Genomic DNA, 22,890 nt, shown 5'->3' with positions numbered 1-22,890 from the left:
AGCAGCAGCAACTCGCTGTTTCTCGCAACAGGCTACTACCACTTGTGATTGCTCCTCCTTTTGGCTTGCTGCTTTTGCTTGTTCCTGTAACCAACTGCTGCCTTGGCTGCTTAGTTGTAAATGTTAGTGCTTCTTGCAGCTTCTCATTGCTACAGTTCTAGTTGTTATTATTAGTGCTATTTTGGTGGTGACATTGGCTAGTAGTGGTGATGGTAGTGAGCAACAAGCTGCTACTGTTGACAATCAGAAGCAGCAGTAGCAGCGGTGGCAGCAGCGTCTGTGGCAACAGCAGCAGTGGCAGTAGCAGCAGCAGTAGTGGCAGTGGAGGCAGCAGCAGTGGCAGTGGAGGCAGCAGCAGTGGCAGTGGAGGCAGCAGCAGTGGCAGTGGAGGCAGCAGCAGTGGCAGTGGAGGCAGCAGCAGTGGCAGTGGAGGCAGCAGCAGTGGCAGTGGAGGCAGCAGCAGCAGAAATGGTGGTGGTAGCAGCAGTGGTGCCAGAAATAGCAGTGGCAGTGGCAGCAGCAGTGGCAGCAGCAACAACAGCAGCACGAGTAGTAGCAGCAAACTATACAAGTAGGCAAGCAATTGTAGCAGTAGCATAAAAGAAAAGAATACAACCAGAGCAAGAAGAAGTATTAAAAGGAGCGACAGTAAAATACAACAACAGCAGTAATAGGACGCAGTTAGCTGAAGTAATCAACAGTGTAAGCCACTTTGATAAGCATCAGAACAACACAGCAATAGTAGGTAGCAGTGATATTAAACAATACTGAGTAGCAAGCAGGTAATGATATAGCAATAGCAATGAGAAGTATTAGACTAGATGGCATGCAAAGGTGTCATCCACCTTGGCCACCATGTGCCTTAAAATTATAGCTACTGTATGCACTGCATACAGCCCCAGTATAGGTGAAGTTGGGTCCAGTTATGCAACTGGGCAAAGTACTGTATCTCTGTATAAGAGATTCTATCGCTGTAATACCAAAATTATTCACCAGAAAATGCTTAAACTTTAGTAGCCCATTCATGCTATGCAATATTCATTTGAAAAGATGTGTGCGCAAACCATTACTACACATGCTGGAAGCTATAAACATCATCTTCAGTAGTATTGGTGACTACACATATTTGCACTGAAAACTATCAACTGTGGAACTGCTCAAATGCAACGTCATCTAAAGAGAGTGCAAGTGAGTAAAAGACTTGCTAATCTAAGGGTATGGAACCCATTTCGCTCTAAATATTCTTCCTGTTTTATTTGGGATGAATACTTGCAAGTGAAACAGGTGCCACATCCTTTAATTATCGAATTTTTTAATCACTCGCACTTTCTCGAGCTGACATTGTATTTGAGTGGTACGTACTGTACATACTAATGATAGGCAGTTCTATTGTTATACATAAATGATCTAGATACAGGTATGTATTAATGCATTCAATTACCTGTAGCAGTGATGTCCATTGTAGTCAGTACAACTTCAAATGCTTCAGATGACACTTGACTGAGTGCTAGTTTTAATGTCACTTCACTACTGTTCTCTCTTGCTTCATATTTGGATTGTTCAATGTTCACCACAACTATACAGGATATTATATATGTCACACACTGATCAACATAGATATATTATACTACTATCATACCTGTACTATCAGTGATTCTTCCAACTGAAGTGTCCCTACCTACTCTCACTAGAGGATTATCACTAGCAAGTGTTAAATTCATATCAAAAGTCTCCACTCCTTCTACCACATTGTCACAGCTCACTGATATGTTACCTCTACCCTCTGTTGATCCAGCTTCAATTGTTATAGTAATTGGATTAGAGTCAAAGTCAACACCTGATCCTATTTGAGTATAGCAGTCACTAAACATCATATCTACCAATGTATTCCTTACCAGTTGCTGATACTGGTGATTGTTCAGAAGGAGTAACTATTACACTAATAGGACTGGTAGATGTTCCTCTCTCCATCATCACCATCACTTCTACTAATCCTGATGATTCAATTCCAGTGAATTGTTCAGATGTCAAACTTATCACCAACACTATAAGACAATGAACATTTGCGATAAACATTTTCAAACTATAATCATCAGCAGTACTAAACTATTGTACAATCAACACTTACTGGTTGTATCAGTGATAATTCCTGTGGTAGTATTACGATCACCAGGTGTTATTCTTCCATCAAACAAAGACACATTTAAAGTTAACAAAAACTCTTCATCTCCCTCAACAACATCATCATTGATCAGTGATACATTAACACTGCTCATAGTCATTCCAACATCAAATGTAGCAACTAGTCTGGTAGTGTTAAAGTCAACACCACCTGTTAGTCAAACACTACATAATCAACATGTAATGATATTACACTATTACCTTCAGCAGACATTGGTGATTGTTCTGATGGTGTAATAGTAACATCAAATGGAATACTGACTGTGCCTCCTACTAGTTCTAATGATAGTAACATGGATCCTTCAGTTTCAGATCCAAAGAAGCTATCTTGTGTAAACCTGACATTAACACCTGTATCAATATCATACAAAAATACATAGGTAAACCAATAAGTATTTTGTTGAATATTATTGAAAGTTACATACATCCCACAAGATCATTTCATAAATAGACAACCTACTGGGACATTTTGTTGGAAAATTTTTAGCTTAATGGGTAGGTAAAAGCAGTGGGGAAAATGCTGGAATATTAGGTGAAATTTTTGTGAAGTGGACTTTGGATCATATACTCTAATAGAACAGTCACAAGTGATAAAATATCAACAGTACATAGTTAATTATTATGGGAAGTGCAAGTCACAATCGAAATACTCTAATAGAATAGTCACATAAGATAAGAAAAATTAGCTAGCTTCTTGCTATATACGGTAATAGCAAGTACAGATCGAGATACTCTAATTGAATAGTCATTTTAAGGTGAAAATTGTGACCTGATCTTGGAAAACCTACATTTTTGGCACATTGGTCAATTTTCTGTTTTATAGCTTAAATGAGGTACTAGGTTCTCACCTACCTTGTGTTAAAATTTCAGCTTAATATATCTTTAAGCATTCCTGAGATATGGCCAATTTTCTGTCCTGTACATTACAAACTAACTTTTATGGTAATGTATTGAGTTCTATGATTAATGAAGTTTTCTTGGTACTTTTCTGTCATGTATCATTGTCTAAGACTAAGTTTTAGCCATTCCAGCAGCTGAACAAATCACCCAATTTGTAAGTTAATTGTTATCCCACGCATGTGAAATTACTACATGGTCTGATATAATCATCCATATCTCCTAGGAAAACGAAGCTATGGGTGTGAAACTTCACAACAAGAAGGTTTAATAGTTGCTTTATCCATATGTGCAAAAAAATGATTTTTTTTAAAAAAGTGTTGAACTTTTCATTTGAGTTTTCCCAAAGAGTTTGCTTGTGCCCAAAAGGTAGGTTTTCCAAGATCTGGTCACAATTTAGCTTTACACTTAGAATGGTAAATTAATAAAGATTTATGATGCTGAGCAAAATATATTATTCTTGAGTAAAAATAATATGGATTTAATAGGTGAAACTTAAAGAACTGTGTGAAAGAAAAACAGGTGGAGAAAAGCAAAGTATACTCATTCCTTCCTAAAACACTTACTAACTTGTAAAAGCAATCTTAAGTAATCATTAGACATTGAAACACAGGGTTTTACGGAAATTAGTAACCCAAAAGGCCCCATATACAAGCTAAGTGAGGCCGCTACTACAGGCCTGAGTGTTTCTAATTTCCATGAAACCTGTGTTTCTATGTCTAACTAATTTAGACCAAAGCTCGTTGTTGCTGCTCGTTGTACTTTCACAGCTGCTTGTAACACGAGAAATGTAGCTTTCATTTGTAGAAAAAAGCGAATACACTTCCCTGAAACTTGTAACAGAACTTGTTATCCAATTAAATGTCCATGCATTACTATTGTTACAGGTGCGCAAATTGAGATGTTTTTCATTGCCCCAGAGACAGGGATCCATTGAGGCATAAACAAGGGTTTAGATACCTGTAAGTAGCTAATGAAATTTGTGTATTTTACCTTGCTGTGGTCTAAACTGATAGTAAAACGGCAATATTGTTCACAGTTTTAACCTTTTGTTTCGGCTAAGATAAAATTGCATGTGAAACATTCATGAATTTTTAAAGTTGCAGAATTCCACTTATCATTCAACTTTACAGACTCTAAACAATAGGCAGCACAAAATGTAAATCATGAAATATTCTTAGTACATATTCTTGGAATTTAAGGCACTAAAAATAAAGGTTGAATTTCCACTGCTGCACTAAACTTGCTTTATCCAACAATCATATCAACTTACTGTCATTGTCAACAATATTCAGAGTAGTTTGATGAGGTGAACTGATGTTAACACCAGTGGGTAGTGAGGATGGATCAATGGTGAGATGAAACTCTTCATCATCCTCCACTAAGTTATCAATAGTAATGTTAACATCAAATGAAACATTAGTATTTCCAGCTGGAAATGTAACACTGTATGGTCCAGTATCATAATCAACACCTCCTCCTGTTATAGTATTGTAATTTATCATAAACTTCACCTATCCCATACTCACCAGTAGTTGATCCATCAGTAGATAACACTTGTACAGTGATATCAGTTGTTGATGGGTTACTGAGAATTAGTACAATTGTAACTAATCCATCATCTTCATTGATAGTGTATGTTGACTGGTTGAAAGTGATGATAGGAACTACATAAAATGGTAACAATCTCATATTACACTGTACAATTCACATACCTTCATCATCAAGGATGGTCACAGTAGCAACATTACTATCAACACTTATTGATAAACAAGTTGTCATCAATGTTATAGTAATATCTAACGTCTCATCATCTTCATGTATCATATCATTAATAATATCTACACTATATAATGATGATGTCAACCCAGCTGGTATGATGAGTAGTGATTGTTGTGTTACATTATAATCTTCTCCACCTGTGAAAGATATGTACATTAATAGTATCATGTAGTCATTGGGTTAACAATATTACCAGTAGTTGTCCCATCAGTGATAGTGACTAGTACAGTTACATCTTGTGATGTTACCCTACTAAGTGTAACACCCACTAGTAATTGACCATCAGTTTCTGATACTGAATATTCTGATTGGTTTAGTGATAATACTGCTTCTGTGGGTGAAGAAAGACATGAGTTTTAAACTACATTGTAATGCTCCACTCACCATCATCATCCATTATAGTCACATTACTACTGATAACATCTCCAGTAGTAACTCCACATGTGGTAACGGACTCTATAGTGACACTGAACACTTCATCACATTCTACAACATCATTATCAATAATGTTTATTGTAAATGATTGTGTTAATACTCCAGCAGGAACATCAACTGTGATCCTTGTTCCATTGTAGTCCTCCATACCTAGAAACAAATTATGTAAACTGATTTTAATTACTCGCAAAAACGTTTTTCACAAGGAAATAAAGCACATAATATAGATGGTTTTTACCAAGGGATTAATACAGAACGAGTTATATATGCAAGTTGCTGAGTAGATAAAGGCCACCGAAATACATTGGCTAATACAATTATACTATTATGCATGTCTTCATTACATAGTAGAAGGATTTAAAATTGGAATATTCAAAAGCCACAGGATTTTTCCAACAGTAAAAAATCCTTATTTCATTTCTGTACCAAATGTGAGTTATGTCTGTTTGTTTATGTTGCAGTGAATTGTAACTTCATCATTGGTGTTTCTAAGCTTGAACAGCCTTCTTGCTTGAAAGCATGAGTAGATATAGGTCCAAAATTGTACTTTGATGAATGTATCAGTCCACTGTGAATGCAATGACACAACTCCTAACTTTTTAGCCTGTTGCACCCGTGGCTTACAACTGATTAAATGAGCAGCTGTATTTTTTTGTATAGCTACTGTGCAAATTGATTTGTTACTCACGGAAATGCAAATTTTGCCCGGTTGAACAACATGACGTCCAGATAACTATAGTAGCCAACTGGTTATGTAACTGGGAAAAGTACAGTTATCTTTACATACAGATATGGAACCTTTCCAAGGTTGCACAACCACATGCATATCAAGCTAGATTTGATGTGACGACAACACATGTTTGGTAGAATGAATGTCATGTTTAGCTTTAGTATAATAATTTAATTGGCTTTGTTGGCTATCCTGCTCACATGATGCAATTGTTGCAAGTAGCTTAAGCTCTAAAACAGAATTTTGATACCTTAAAAAAATAGTGGGTGCATTGAATAGGAATACTGTTATTGAAATAAGCTAAAGTGAATAAAGTAGCTATAGATCTAGTGATGCTAGGGATGGCCATGTGTCATGAGTAGCTACATAAAACTTAAGCTATTCTGCATGCATATCCACTGCACGAGTTTTGCTCTTTTCCACCACCACCCTCAAGAAATGCTTGTAGCTCTTTTAAAGGTATCAGCTGCATGAAAACTGCTGCAGAAGCAGCTTGAGGTTGCTGTTTCTTGCAGCAAGCTACAGCTGTTTGTGATTTGCTGGTGCTTGTAAATTTTGCTGGTGCTTGCAGCTTGCTACTTCGCTGATGTTTGCAACTAACATCTGACGTACAGTATACTGTGGCTGTTTATGCATGTTAGTGCTCCGTATGCTTCTACATCTTGAAGCTTGCTAGTTGTTGCTTCTGTGTATAGCTTGCTGCTACAGCTTGCTACTAGAATTTTATTGCAGCAGCTGCTATAACTATTGTAGCTTGCTCTTTTGCTTGTGATTGCTCCTGGCCGTTTCTGCTAGTGCCTGTAAGCAACTGCTGCCATGGCTGTTGTAGCTGTAAATGTTAGTGATTTTTGTAGCTTGTTTTCACTACTGCGTGCAAGCTGGCTGCTGCTGTGTTTCTTGTAACTTGCTGGTACAACTTTGGGTGGCAATGGTGGTGATGATAGCAGTGGTGGTTGTGATGGTGATGGTGGTGTTGTCAGCATTAAGCAGTAGCCAGCTGCAAGAAACAGCAAGCTACAAGCAGCTTTATACAGCAAGATTCAAATAGAAGCTAATTGCAACAAAAAAGCAGCAATGCAGCATAGGGCAACCAGCAAACAATTTCTGCAAGCTGAGCCATAAGCAGTAGTAAATAAAGGCTGTAAGGTATCTACAGTGACCGCAGTAGTACATTACAAGTAGTAATGGAAACCAACTGCTTACAGTAGCAGTAGACAGCTGCAATCTAAATAGCAACAGTGGCAGTAACACAAAAAAATACAACCAGATAAGCAGTAGCAAACAGCAATATTAAAAGGAGCAACAACAATCTACAACAACAACATGTGGTAATAGCAAGAGTTCAGAATATAAAGAGGGAACCCTCCCTCTCTATTGTTATGAACTCTTTGTAATAGGAAGCGGTAATTAACAGCAACAGTGCCAGTCATGTTGATAAATATCAGAAACAAGTCTCTACAGCCCAGCAATAGTAGGTAACAGTGGTATTTAACAACAGCATTATTGAGTAGCAAGCAAAAGGTGGTATAGCAATACAGTAGCAAAAAAAGGATTAGACCAGTTGGCACACAATAGCGGATCTGTCTTGGCCACCATATGCTTCAACATTGTACTACATATAGCTACAGTAAAGGTACAGATGTTGATGTACTGGTAGATAACTTGTGTGTGGTTACATTACCAGACAAATGAGCCAACGTTTTTAATCAGAATGTCCGGTTATACAACAGTTTTCCCGGTTATAGTAACCAGTGTCTGGTTACACCACTGGACAAAGTAACACATCTATGCATAACAGATTGTTATGCTCTTCTTGCTGTTTGTTGCTATAATACAAAACTTGTTCACCAGAAAAGACTTAAACTAACAGCCAATTCATGTTATGCAATATTCCTAATAATAAAGATGTGTGTGAACACAATTAGTCAATTACTGCACATAATGTAAGCTATAAACATCACCTTTGGTAGTATAGGTGACTACACATATATGCACTGAAAACTGTCAACTCCCTACTAGTGATAGGCAGTTCTGTCCTTATGCACAATTGATCTAGATACAGTTAATATTTTTCCTTACCTGTAGCAGTGATGTTCATTGTAGTCAGTACAACTTCAAATAGTTCAGATGATACTTGACTGAGTGTAAGTGTTAATGTCACTACACTACTGTTCTCTCTTATCTCATAACTGAACTGTTCAATGTTCACCACAACTATACAGGATATTATATGTCACACACTGATATATTATACTACTATCATACCTGTACTATCAGTGATTCTTCCAACTGAAGTGTCCCTACCTACTCTCACTAGAGGATTATTGCTAGCAAGTGTTAAATTCAAATCAAAAGTCTCCACTCCTTCTACCACATTGTCACAGCTCACTGATATGTTACCTCTACCCTCTGTTGATCCAGCTTCAATTGTTATTGTAATTGGATTAGAGTCAAAGTCAACACCTGATCCTAATCGAGTATAGTAGTCACTAAACATCATATCTATCAATGTATTCCTTACCAGTTGCTGATACCAGTGATTTTTCAGAAGGAGTAAATATAACATTAATAGGACTGGTAGATATTCCTCCCTCCATTATCACCATCACTTCTACTAATCCTGATGATTCAGTTCCAATGAATTGTTCTGATGTCAAACTTATCACCAACACTATATATAAAACAATGAATATTTGCAATAAGTGCTTTCTAAGTTATTGTTAAGAAATATAGGCATTTATAAAGTCTGAAATACGCACAACGCTTATTACTAATGATGACTAGTGATGCTTCTAAACAGGCTGTGTATGAAGCTTGTATAACTACACAAGTACACAGAAAAAATTGGAACTTTCAACTAGAGTAGGGACCATAACACATCGATAAAAACTATTGAAACAAGCTGCATGATATTAAATCACAGTAAAACAATAAGAAGTGCTATATCCCAACTGTGCATTTCCATTATGCTATCTTGAGCACAGTAGGGATAGAACACCTCTTAATGTTTTACTGTGATTTAATCCAGCTTGTTTCAATACTGTTTATCTATGTGTTATGGTCCCTTGAAAATTCCACATTTTTCTGTGTACTTGTTTGTTAGCTTTTTCTGTAAATAATTATCCACCCTAAAAACACCTTCGCTGTAAAAAAGGCGCGCCCAAGAAACTACAAGTACCTGGAATCCAATGTAAAATAACAAAAAGAAAACAGCTCAGCTGAAGTGAAAAGTAACTGGTAACTTAAAGAGCTGATATCTGAAGCGGCCAAGAATACAATTACTAAAGTTTAATCCATGCAAGAACACCTTGGCTATAAAACAGGTGTGTACATGAAAGTAACTGGCAACTGAAATGGCTGATATCTGAAGCGGCCAAGAATGAATGGTCATATACAACTAATTCAAAAATTTAACACTGAACCTTTATAATTCAGCTGTGTTCTATATTCACTCTTGCTGCATCGTAAAGTAATTTCTTTTAACTCTAATTGGCCGGTAATTTGGCCGCCTTTTTAAATAGTCAGTATAATAGAGCAAAAAAGGCGGCCAAATTACCAACCAATTAGAGTTAAAAGAAATTACTTTACGATGCAGCAAGAGTGAATATAGAACACAGCTGAATTATAAAGGTTCAGTGTTAAATTTTTGAATTAGTTGTATATGACCATTCATTCTTGGCCGCTTCAGATATCAGCCATTTCAGTTGCCAGTTACTTTCATGTACACACCTGTTTTATAGCCAAGGTGTTCTTGCATGGATTAAACTTTAGTAATTGTATTCTTGGCCGCTTCAGATATCAGCTCTTTAAGTTACCAGTTACTTTTCACTTCATCTGAGCTGTTTTCTTTTTGTTATTTTACATTGGATTCCAGGTACTTGTAGTTTCTTGGGCGCGCCTTTTTTACAGCGAAGGTGTTTTTGGGGTGGATATCACTCATTTTTGTCAGTGATAGACTCTACATTAATTTTGGTTTAAAAGGTAATTTTTTTGGAAATGAGCAATTAACATTAATGCAGAATATTATCTTGGAGAGTCAGTAAAATCCATACATAATAATGATTGTTCCGTAAATTCGGAAGTATGAATTTACGGTGTAGTATGACTGTTCTATTAGAGTAAATCTATCTTTACTGCCTGCATGTGACGAATATATCTCATATCTGTGCATGTTAAATGCTTCAGACACCTAATTAAACTTGCAAGTGACTAACTAGTTCACAGTTGCTACACAGCTATAAATACATTTGTAATTGTTATCACCATAATCATTTATCATGTTATAACCATTTTTTATTATTTTGGTCACAACTTCAGGATTAGAACAGCAGAGAAAGGAATAGAAGACTCAACCATCAAGACTTGTATATGGGAGATGGAACAGTATTGCGATGGACAATGCCGGTACTAACCCCTCAAGGGTGTTGCAGTACAGTATAGATGCAAGACCAGAGCCTCAATCGTCACCTTTTGACTGTGGTCACAACTTCAGGATTGGAGCAGCAGAGAAAGGAATGGTGGACTCAATCATCAAGACTCGGGGAGATGGAATAGTATTGCCAAGGATAATGCCAGCACTAACCCCTCAAGGTTGCCACAGTGCAGTATCGATACAACCACTCCAACCAGTGCATAAGACCAGAGCCTCGATCATCACCTTTTGACTGAAATTTTTATACTTGATGAAGCAATCAAAACAAAAAAGTTGTAGTACTTATACTTTCCTGAGGGAGCATGCCCCAGAGCTATAGGGGTGGGAATTTTTCCCTACTATCACACTATCACAGTAGTTCTTCTCGCAGTTCTTTGCCTGGCCATCATCAACTGCTGTCAAAACATTAGTGTCGTCCCCCAGACCCTTCCTCAAGCATGCTTATCACACAAAAATAACTTAGTTTAGCAGTGCACAAACAATTATTGACAGCATATGTACACTTACCGCATTGTTGAACCATGTATACCACCAGAATCCACCGGATTGACAACTAACACGTGATCTATTTAGGGGAAATCTCTTGGAAAGTCCCAAATTACCTTAAGCAGACACTCGTGATACGTGGTTTTAAATTGAATCGTTTAAGAATGTAACTAGATGGTGAGGCGTACTTTAATCCGCTCGACTTTAATGAGAAACTCGAGCCCCTCGTGAGAAACTACATCGCTTGAGCAACGCTTGAAGAAGTAAGAGTCAAGAATACTGATCGAGGTACTCTATGATATATGCCGGTCTTGAATGCTAACGAAACGAGGAGTGAAGTTTGTGTAACGTGTCACATCGCCACACACTGATTAACCGTGTTTGTGCGATAGGGTTTATGGACCTGTCCACCAGATGCTGAAGGAAATTCATTCCACCACATGTTGAAAGGAAATTCATTCCAACTTGTGAAGTTATTGATATACTCATTGTTGGGGTCCACGGGGACATCGATGATCATTTACCAGTCAGCTGTAAGTAATGTCACAACAGAAGGAAAGGAACCATTTCCATACCCCGGCTATGGCATACTGATTTTCCTGGTCAGTTTATGTACACTCAACCACAGATCGAAATGTAGAACTTTGGTTGCAGGTGGAAAATAAACACCTTTTTACTCAGTTACAAGAGATTCACCCAGCTGGGATAAAATGTTGAAGTGAATGTCATTAGTACTAACTTGTTCATCAAGTATTGGACAATTCCAAGTGTCCAGATTATGCAGTTGTCCTCATGTTCAAGTTTACACGTTTAGGCAAGTTCCACAACGTCCTATAATCTATTACTATATCAGTGTGGAATAATGCTTATATAATATTTTTTATATTCCAGGCTTTAGGTGTATTGTATTTAACACCTGCTTGTTGGTTTTTGCAGGCCATCTGGTCATACTGGTTTATCCACTAGCAGTTGAATGTGATCATGGTACATATGTAAGTTGAGACCACGCAAGAACAAAGATACAGGTGTCATGAATTTCAGGTCAGTTAATGTTCAGAGGAATTGTATTATTGCAATTGTTGTTTTTGTAGTTATCAATTATCAGTGACCAGTTTGTGATAGCGTACTTTTGTTTGACCAATGACCTAATGTTCTGGTTTACATGCTTACCCAACAGTTATGTTACTCACTTAAACTGCATATGGGATATATACATATTTTTAATTCATTTTGATTATCCATCCTTTATTGGTACAGCCTGGCATATTGATTTTTTGCACATTCTCTTTTTAATTCAGTGCCTGCTGGATTGTTTCATCAGATATCGAAACTGGTGTCTTGGTGTTGCGACCGATGTTCCAGGTCAGTTTGCATGTGTGTTTAATTTAAGGTTGACTTCAGTGCCTGCTTATTCTTTTACAGGTCTCGGTATCGAGTATCATGAATTTCAGGTCAGTTGACGTACAGAAGAATTGTATTATTGCAATTGTTGTTTTTGTAGTTATCAATTATCACTGTATACTAGTGATGTGAATTTGCAGGTCAGTCTACTCAGATGTATCAGGTATAGTGTTGATGGGTTCAAACAAATACCCAGTGTAGACTGTAGTGGCATCAAAGGTGTTAATTTCTAGGTCAGTTTACATGTTGTGATGTTAGTGATTTTTTCCTAGTACCCAGATGTTAAGTGTATTGTATTTAATGCCTACCTGTTATGTTTTTAAATTATGGTATATCAGTGTAGACAGTACAACAGTAAGCCTTCTGTGTTGTAGTAACTATTTGTTTCATAATTATACTGTTGTCCTGGAATGGCACAATTTTTGGGCAACCAGTGTGAAGTCCAGTGGTACAAACATTGTATTATGACCAAGTTGTGATAGCGTACTTTTGTTTGACTAATGTCCTAATGTTCAGGTTTGACATGCTTACCCAACAGTTATGTTATTCATTCACTTAGCCTGGGATATAATTTTTGTTCATTTTGATTATCCATGCTATTATTGATACAGCCCGGCATATTGATTTTTTGTACATTCTCTTTTAATTCAGTGCCTGCTGGATTGTGTCATCAGATATCGAAACAAGTGTTTTTGGTGTTGCAACCAATGTTCCAGGTCAGTTGCATGAGTGTTTAATTTAAGGTTAACTTCAGTGCCTGCTTATTCTTTTACAGGTCTCAGTATCGTCATGCTGACATACAAGAAATCATCACTATTGTTGGAACTATTTTTAGTCAAGTCTTGATGTGATGTTGATTAACGTTGTTACACATTGTTGTATGTTTACCATATGGCAAGAAATTTTCATGGCCATCATGAAATTTGAATATTGTGTAAGTTGTGTGGAACAACCCCAACTCATACATGGTCACTGGCAAACCACGAACCACATTCGAGCCACAACACCACGAACCACATTCAAGCAATCCATTACAAAATTTTGTTGCACCATTTGTGTGTGCATAATACTTAATGAAAGCCACAACACAAGGTACATGGTAAACACTACATAGAGGTGGTAACCCCTAAAGGCTTGTTACCTTTTGTATTCATGCACCTTATCGGCCTTTGTGGTTAATCTATTAAAAATTACATGTAAATAGAGAATTGAAGAGTATGCTTAAAGCACCTTCGCTAGTGATTTTGCTCTTCACACCATAAGACAACTGGCGAGTTATAAACGCTCGCATTGGGGTGTGGCACTAAATGGAATTTAAAAGATTTCTGCTTAAAATGCCATCCCTAGGGAACTTACCGTTCAGCACGTTGTCACAACTTGTTTATCAGGCATTAGAGTTTGTGTCCACGTCGTGCCTTTAAAAGTTATTGTAGGGATTAGAGGTTTGATTGAAGAAAATACGCGTATAGGCAAACCAGGATTGGATAATGTCAGTGCTAGATGGACTATACAAACACGACTATGTTGACTGGTATAACGTGACAGTAGTTGTAACATAAGGTAGAGAAATAAAGTGAAATAAGCCTATTTTTTATTTTGCGATGGTTACTTTTTTATTTTAGCGAGGTCGCAACAAAACTATGATGATGATGACGACTCCTAAAGATTTTTTTAGCATGTAACGCAATACAAATCTATTGAGAGATGTTGCATAATCTAGGACTAATATTGTGAAATAGGCCCTACACGTAAATAACTCACAGTAGTGGCCGCGCGTCTTTTAATTGGGCGTGCGCTTTGTAGTTTCTTGGCCGCGCGACTCACTACCGTGAGTCTTGATTATGACTTGTAAACCCATGCATACCGCATCTGAAATGGCACCGCGCACCCCAATTATCATCTGAAAAGTGAAGTATCAATTATGCTTCATTGTCAGCTATGTTCAACCTGTTACACAGCATTTTGAATCAAGAACTGTTCGAAAAGCATCTCTGCAATCCACGCATACCAAAAGAAATGGTGCCGTGCGTCCCAGTTATATCAATTATCGTCTGAAAAGTGAAGCTTCTATTACTCTTCGTTGTCGGCTATGTTACACAGCAGTATGAATCAAGAACTGTTTGAAAATCAACTCTGCTATCAAGATAGCCACTATGAAAAATGCAGACAATTTCTATTACGAAGGGAAGCCATCACGTGCTATTGCCAAATCGACACTTTTTTCTGTCAGCAGAGATTAATGGGAGACAAAGGAGGACGCTGGTAAGTCCATGAAGAATGCATTGTACATATTGCAGTATGCCAAAAGGCACCTGCTGGGCCGAAGCAATGTCGAACAGTGAAAAAAACAAGCCTGTAGCCTTAGCCATTATTGAATTACGCTTGTCTGAAGGCATCAGTTAGTTGTTTACTTACTCAGTCAATCAGTAGAAAATTCCGCTAAATAAATAATTTTCTAAATTCCATAGCAACTTGTTTAAAGCGTTTCGGGTCGATCTGAAAGCTTGTTTAGGCCTAGTTTTACCATAGATAATAGAGTACATAAAAGGGATAGGAAACGCAATAACGTGACATCACAAAATACATACATTTCTATTGGAATTCCGTGTAGTACGTCACGAACATACTCGTTATGCTTGCTGCGCTTGTATCAAACAGAAACAAATTGTTGTAATGACAGAATTTTGTAACCAATGACTGTGAAACTTTGCTACAGTGAACTCAAGTAAGTAATTGAGGGAACTAGGATGGTACCAACCCTCAAGGAAGTTGTACGCAAAATTAAAGGAGATTGAAAGTGAAAAAGTGGACCAAAATTTACTTTAAACCACTTAACTTTCTTTGTAAATATTTTCTATCCTTTTAACTGTGATAAACCTATTCCTTATCATTTAACAGAGAGAAGCAGAGGGAATATCAGAACAAAACAGGAACAGTTGTTTGAAGAACCATAAGTATCTTCCATTTTTAACCAAAAATTTAAAACAGCTAGCAGCACAACATAACGGTAAAAGACTGTGTTGGTGACATGCCTAGCTTACCACAAGATTCAAAAGTGGAACCGGCTATACAAGAAGCAGTATGGATGAGGCATTAAGGTAATATGATCGAAAGTATGATGGCGTGTAACAATCATGGTTTATGCGATATGCTTTGTTACAAAACATACGGTCTGAATTATCTCACCAAAATCTCTCACAAAGGCCTGCCTAAATACTTGCTGTAGTCTGTTGGATTACTATTTACACTACTTAAAACACTAATTCCCATGCTCGAACACAAAACTGTCTTGTCATTTCAAGTAACACGTAACGGAGTCAAACCGGAAATTGCTTGCATTTCCTACTCCTTTATGTACTCTATTATCTATGGTTTTACCTAACCAATGCTGCCTCATCATCGTCAGGGGAAATTGAGGCTGTTGTTTTGGTTGATATTATTTCGTGGGCCACGTCTGGTCCTTTTTGGTCCCTACTATACAGTACTATCATACTGTATGATTAGTTCAACAACCACCTATCACTGGAAAGTATATTCATTGGACTACTTAGATAACAATGAATCATAATTGTATCACTTGTTATGATGCGCTGAAGATCAACATCTCGTTTCCCCTACCTCATAAGCACAGGCCTAGCAGCCATTTTTATAAATATTTGACTCACATGAGTTTTATATGCTGTGTTTCTCCAATCAATGGCGAAAATACTAGTGTTTATTTCAGCTTGATACAATGAACTGGGAGTGAGGTATGAATCAGTTTATGAAGGTATGTATTGGCATGCATGTTTTAATTGCATTCACATTGTTTCTCGACAAGTTTTGGCCCCAAGCTTTTTTCGAAGGGCAAACACTGTAACTGTTGGACCAATAACTCTATGGTACTAAGCAATAAAACAGTACATATGGTTTGAAGCCGTGCATGAAAGATGATATATCGGCATAATTATGCATTTTAATTACATTGTTACTAAAACTTGATTCCTACAACATTCCTCAATCTGTTGCTTAGTTTTCAAGATGCTCATAAGAAGTTTTACCAAGAATTAATAGCCATTATATGAAGCATTCCATCTCACACACCATTTTTGTAACCATATAAGTAGTTACAGCAAACTTAGAAAAGCTATGTGCAGTAACAAGAGTTCATTACTTGTAGTAATAATTCAAGTGCTGTCACTTATTGGCAGCTATTGTATTTAAACTGTAGCTATAGCTACATACTAAGATAATGACATCAATCAATATACACAAAGACTTGAAAAGATACACTATTTACAAGCTTCAGAATTGTAGATAATCATGCAGTTAAATCCCTGATACTGACTGCAAATTGTTAACTTAAATTGATCTGAATGCTCTATTAGAGTGTTTGAGCATTCTATTAGAGTATATCGATTTTTTTAGAAGCTTTTCAGCCTCTTTTTAGCCAACACTTTGCAGAACTTCTATAATAATGTCCGCTATACATCATTCTTAGTAACTTAACTTTCCTTCTAGCTACTCAAGAAGAGACACGCCCCTTAATTCCATTAATTATTCCCGTGGACGTCCAATAGTACCAAAATTATTCCTGTAACCATCCTATTATTCCAGAATTATTCTCACGAAATTGGTGACCTATTATTCTCAAAATTATGCCGGCACATTAAGCGCAGGCCTACTAAAACTTATATGTGACCGGATTTGCAAAAAGGGTTCTTCGACACACATCCAATTCTATGAACTTGGAAGATCATAACTCTGTGATCAAAATGCACAAAGCCCTGAAATTTTCTCCATATACTAAGCTATGTTGGTACGTACTGCTGACCAAATGTTAAGTCAATAGTCGTTTCCACTCTGAAGTTATGAATTGTCAAAGTTAGGAAATTGGATGTGTGTGGAAGACCCCTTTTCGCAACTCTGGTCACATATACAGATTTAATTAAGGGTTAACCTTTCAGTTATGCTAAACTATTGTACAGATAACACTTACTAGTTGTATCAGTGATAATTCCTGTGGTAGCATTACGATCACCAGGTGATATTCTTCCATCAAACAATGACACATTTAAAGTTAACACAAACTCTTCATCTCCCTCAACAACATCATCATTGATCAGTGATACATTAACACTACTCATAGTCATTCCAACATCAAATGTAGCAACTAGTCTGGTAGTGTTAAAGTCAACACCATCTGTTAGTCAAACACTACATAATCAACATGTAATGATATTACACTATTACCTTCAGCAGACACTGGTGATTGTTCTGATGGTGTAATAGTAACATTAAATGGAATACTGACTGTGCCTCCTACTAGTTCTAATGATAGTAACATGGATCCTTCAGTTTCAGACCCAAAGAAGCTATCTTGTGTAAATCTGACATTAACACCTGTATCAAAATCATACAAAAATACATAGGTAAACCAATAAGTATTTTTTTTGAATATTATTGAAAGTTACATACGTCCCACAAGATCATTTCATAAATAGACAACCTATTGGGACATTTTGTTGGAAAATTTTTAGCTTAATGGGTAGGTAAAAGCAGTGGGAAAAATGCTGGAATATTAGGTGAAATTTTTGTGAAGTGGACTTTGGATCAGATACTCTAATAGAACAGTCACAAGTGATAAAATATCAACAGTACATAGTTAATTATTATGGGAAGTGCAAGTCACAATCGAAATACTCTAATAGAACAGTCACATAAGATAAGAAAAATTAGCTAGCTTCTTGCTATATATGGTAAGATCAAGATACTCTAATTGAATAGTCATAAAATTTTTAAGGTGAAAATTGTGACCTGATCTTGGAAAACCTACATTTTTGGCACACTTGTCAATTTTCTGTTTTATAGCTTAAATGAGGTACTGGGTTCTCATCTACCTTGTGTTAAAATTTCAGCTTAATACATCTTTAAGCATTCCTGAGATATGGCCAATTTTCTGTCCTATACATTACAAACTAACTTTTATGGTAATGTATTGAGTTCTGTGAGTGATTAAGGGTGACAAATGGTGAAAAATCACCAATAACTCCATTCTTACCATCTAAAATACTGTAAAAGACATTTCTGATAGATTAATGAAGTATTCTTGGTACTTTTCTGTCATGTACCATTATCTAAGACTAAGTTTTAGCCATTCCAGCAGCTGAACAAATCACCCAATTTGTAAATTAATTGTTATCCCACGCATGTAAAATTACTACATGGTCTGATATAACCATCCATATCTCCTAGGAAAAAGAAGTTATGGGTGTGAAACTTCCCAACAAGAAGGTTTAATAGTTGCTTTATCCATATGTGCAAAAATAATTGAATTTTTAAAGTGTTGAAATTTTTATTTGAGTTTTCCCAAAAAGTTTGCTTGTGCCCAAAAGGTAGCTTTTCCAAGATCCAGTCACAATTTGTGACCGGATTTGCGAAAAGGTACCTTTTTCACACACAAAATTTGACCCATTTTTGAACTTTAAGGCTTCATAACCTTTTGATCATGGTATATAATTGCTTGAAACTTTCAATGAATGTAGCTACAGTATCTGGCTACATTTTGATACTAAGAGCAAGTTAATCAGTATAAGGAGTCAATTGTTACATGACTTTGTTTGCTGATATGTCAAATGTGTGGAAAAGGTACCTTTTCGCAAATCCGGTCACATTTAGCTTTGCACTTAGAATGGTAAATTAATAAAGATTTATGATGCTGAGCGAAATATATAATTCTTGAGTAAGAATATTATGGATTTAATAGGTGAAACTTAAAGAACTGCATGAAAGAAAAAATAGGCAGAGAAAAGCAAAATAGACTCGTTCTTAAACACTTACCAACTTGTAAAAGCAATCTTAAGTAATCGTTAGACATTGAAACACAGGGTTTCAAGGAATTTAGTAACCCAAAAGGCCCCGTATACAAGCTAAGTGAGGCCGTTACTACAGCCCTGAGTGTATCTAATTTCCATGGAAACTGTGTTTCGATGTCTAACTAATTTAAACCAAAGCTCGTTGTTGCTGCTCGTTTTACTTTCACAGCTGCTTGTAACACGAGAAATGTAGCTTTCATTTGTAGAAAAAAGCCAATATACTTCCCTGAAACTTGTAACAGAAAATGTTATCCAATTAAATGTCCATGCATTACCATTGTTACAGGTGCGTAATTTGAGGTGTTTTGTATTACTCCAGAGACAGGGATCTATTGAGACATAAACAAAGGATTTAAAGGATTTAGATACCTGTAAGTAGCCAATGAAATTTGTGTATTTCACCTTGCTGTGGTCTAAACTGATAGTAAAACAGCAATATTGTTCACAGATTTAAACTTTTATTTCAGCTAAGATAAAGTTGCATGTGAAACATTCATAAAGTTGCAGAATTCTACTTATCATTCAACTTCACAGGCTCTAACAATATGCAGAATAAAATGTAATGCATGAAATATTCTTAGTACATATTCGTAGAATTTAAGCCACTAAAAAGAAAGGCAGAATTTCCACTGCTGCACTTTACTTGCTTTATCCAACAAACATATCAACTTACTGTCATTGTCAACAATATTCACAGTAGTTTGATGAGGTGAACTGATGTTAATACCAGTGGGTAGTGAGGATGGATCAATGGTGAGATGAAACTCTTCATCATCCTCCACTAAGTTATCAATAGTAATGTTAATATTAAATGAAACATTAGTATTTCCAGCTGGAAATGTAACACTGTATGGTCCAGTATCATAATCAACACCTCCTCCTGTTATAGTATTGTAATTTATCATAAACTTCACCTATCCCATACTCACCAGTAGCTGATCCATCAGTAGTTAACACTTGTACAGTGATATCAGTTGTTGATGGGTTACTGAGAATTAGTACAATTGTAACTAATCCATCATCTTCATTGATAGTATATGTTGACTGATTAAAAGTGATGATAGGAACTACATAAAATGGTAACAGTCTCATATTCACACTGTACAATTCACATACCTTCATCATCAAGGATGGTCACAGTAGCAATATTACGATCAACACTTATTGATAAACAAGTTGTCATCAATGTTATAGTAATATCAAATGTCTCATCATCTTCATGTATCATATCATTAATAATAACTACACTATATAATGACGATGTCAACCCAGCTGGTATGACAAGTAGTGATTGTTGTATTACATTATAATCTTCTCCACCTGTGAAAGATATGTACATTAATAGTATCATGTAGTCATTGGGTTAACAATATTACCAGTAGTTGTCCCATCAGTGATAGTGACTAGTACAGTTACATCTTGTGATGTTACTCTACTAAGTGTAACACCCACTAGTAATAGACCATCAACTTCTGATACTGAATATTCTGTTTGGTTCAGTGATAATACTGCTTCTGTAGGTGGAATAATTTTGCATAGAAAGATTATGACTTGGCAATCACTCCACTCACCATCATCATCCATTATAGTCACATTACTACTGATAACATCTCCAGTAGTAACTCCACATGTGGTAACAGACTCTATAGTGACACTGAACACTTCATCACACTCTACAACATCATTATCAATAATGTTTATTGTAAATGATTGTACTAATACTCCAGCAGGAACATCAACTGTGATCATTGTTCCATCGTAGTCCTGCATACCTACGTACCAATAAAATAAGTATGTAAACTGATTTTTTCATAATATATTGTCTTTAATAATTTCAGGAGGAATGTAAATACAATTGTGCGACTAAAACAGTATTGGTTGTATCTATTAGTCCCAAGAAGAGTATCATACCATGAAGTAAACAATGCATACATATGTATTTTCTTTTCATAGCTTTGGCTTGAACATTCATCAACCTATCAAACCAGTGCTACACCTGTATGTTTTCATACAATCAGTTTCTATACAATTATAGAACAAGCAGGATTATATAGTTTGGTTAGCTTCAATTGAAATGTCACGCACATGATCAAATAGGCTAGATATACTGTGTAGTTTCCCATAAATGTCATACAGTAGAATAGTATTGTATATGTAGGTTTCTCACAAAATAATATTGACTAGAAAGCACTTTTACAATACTTTCATGGCACATTGACAGTATTGTTTAGGTGTACATGTAGCTACAGTAAGAGTTAATGGTAGTGAAGAAGAGTGCTGGGCTTGAGTCAATTATGCTTTGAAAATTGCCTATTATGCTTTTGAGCAGTGCTCAAAATTCAGCCTATTTTGCTCAAAATTATGCTCTCAAAATCAAGATTATGCTCGAGAGCTGATTAGAGTATATCTGCATTTCCTGACTGCTGTATTAGAGTATATCTGCATTTCCTGACTGCTGTATTAGAGTAAGTGACTGCTCTATTACAGCATCTTGATCTTATTTCCATAAAGTGTTAATAATCAGTCAAGAAATAGTAAAAATAACAACACTGCAAGGTTTTTTGATATGAAATGCAGTAATAATGTGCAGTGTGTTCATGTTGTGCAGAATTTTTTACACACACATTGCATGTTTTAATTAAAATTCTTGAAAATTGTCCTATTATGCTGGCATAATGCTTGATGCTTTAGCTAGCCTATTATGCTCGAAATAATGCCAGCATATTTGGCACAAGCCTAAAGAGTGCCCAACACAGAATAAGGTGGGTAGTGCTAAAAACCGTAATGGAATGGAACTGGCAATTGTGGTGCATGCCAAGTTGAAAATTATTTTTTGCAGATTGCGCACCATTTACAATTGTCAGATAGTAACTAGAATTATAGTTTACTTCTACAGTACCACTCAAATGCAACATTGTCTTGCGAGTGCAACTGATTAAAAAGCCAATTTTAAAGGGTGTGGCACCTCTTGTGCTTGCTAGTATTCATCTCAAATGAAATAGGATGAATAATCTTGAGCAAAACCGGTGCCTCACCTTTTGGTTAGTGAGTTTTCTTTGCACTCTTGCCAGATGACATTGCTTTTGAGTAGTACTGGACCTACAGGCATGCTAGAAATCACTCATTAGAAGTTTCTATTAATGCCAACTTCACGAATGCGTTTTACAGCTACCCACTCTGAAAAACAATCATTTAAACTGCTAAATGATTATTTTTAAGCATTGTAAACATACAATTCATAGCTACTAACATACACCGTGGTCGGCTCTCGTAAATCATTGTGAATGCTGGCAGAATTATAGTCCCTTCAGAAAACCATCCTCACTGTTACTAATAGCTTGGACACAATTATAACATGAAAATATACTATGGTAGTTTACTGTTTAGAGTGATAAGGAAGTAATTCTACATGATTAAACAGAATTCAATGGATTGTTAAGAACTCAATATGCCATGTGACGGGCATTATATAGAAACTTTGAGAGAGCAATTGTAGCATGCCTATACGTAGACTCTAGCACAATCTAATTACTATGTGACAGTCAGAAATGGTGCATGATCTGTTTAAAAAAAAAAAGATTTTTCCACTTGGCTCGCACCCTAATTGGTTCCACTCCATTCAATTCTATTCCAGCTTTTAGCACCAACTGTATAAGTTCTTTAAAAATGAGTCTGAGTAATTCAAAGGGATT

General features: G+C 36.3%; 1 protein-coding gene across 1 annotated transcript; it reads right to left on the bottom strand.

Annotated features, from left to right (window-relative positions):
* Nucleotides 1–230: 230 nt before the first annotated feature.
* Nucleotides 231–19,934, bottom strand: LOC136247784 (mucin-22-like). Its single transcript, XM_066039609.1, has 18 exons — nt 19,872–19,934; nt 17,577–17,726; nt 17,323–17,526; nt 8,547–8,696; nt 8,291–8,494; nt 8,105–8,239; nt 5,245–5,445; nt 5,054–5,191; nt 4,794–4,997; nt 4,608–4,745; nt 4,352–4,558; nt 2,383–2,532; nt 2,129–2,332; nt 1,896–2,045; nt 1,640–1,843; nt 1,442–1,576; nt 1,363–1,370; nt 231–563 (listed from the first exon to the last, which is right to left on the bottom strand). The coding sequence occupies exons 2-18, from the start codon at nt 17,668–17,670 to the stop codon at nt 231–233; spliced, it is 2,859 nt and encodes a 952-aa protein (XP_065895681.1). The 5' UTR covers nt 17,671–17,726; nt 19,872–19,934.
* Nucleotides 19,935–22,890: the final 2,956 nt, after the last annotated feature.

This window comes from Dysidea avara, chromosome 2 (genome assembly GCF_963678975.1).
Source record: "Dysidea avara chromosome 2, odDysAvar1.4, whole genome shotgun sequence".
Taxonomy (NCBI): domain Eukaryota; kingdom Metazoa; phylum Porifera; class Demospongiae; order Dictyoceratida; family Dysideidae; genus Dysidea; species Dysidea avara.
The sequence above is the reverse complement of the archived record's forward strand: the minus strand, read 5'-3'. Positions and strand labels throughout refer to the sequence as shown.

What these genes read in the sequence shown, in the direction of transcription:
- LOC136247784 (XM_066039609.1), bottom strand. Translation starts at nt 17,670, where the DNA reads ATGTTACTATCATTAGAACTAGTAGGAGGCACAGTCAGTATTCCATTT. An exon ending in AATGAACATCACTGCTACAG is followed by an intron (nt 5,446 to 8,104) that starts GTAAGGAAAAAT and finishes ATTTGTTTCTAG; the next exon opens with GTATGGAGGACTACAATGGA. An exon ending in GAATATTGTTGACAATGACA is followed by an intron (nt 2,533 to 4,351) that starts GTAAGTTGATAT and finishes ATATTGATACAG; the next exon opens with GTGTTAATGTCAGGTTTACA.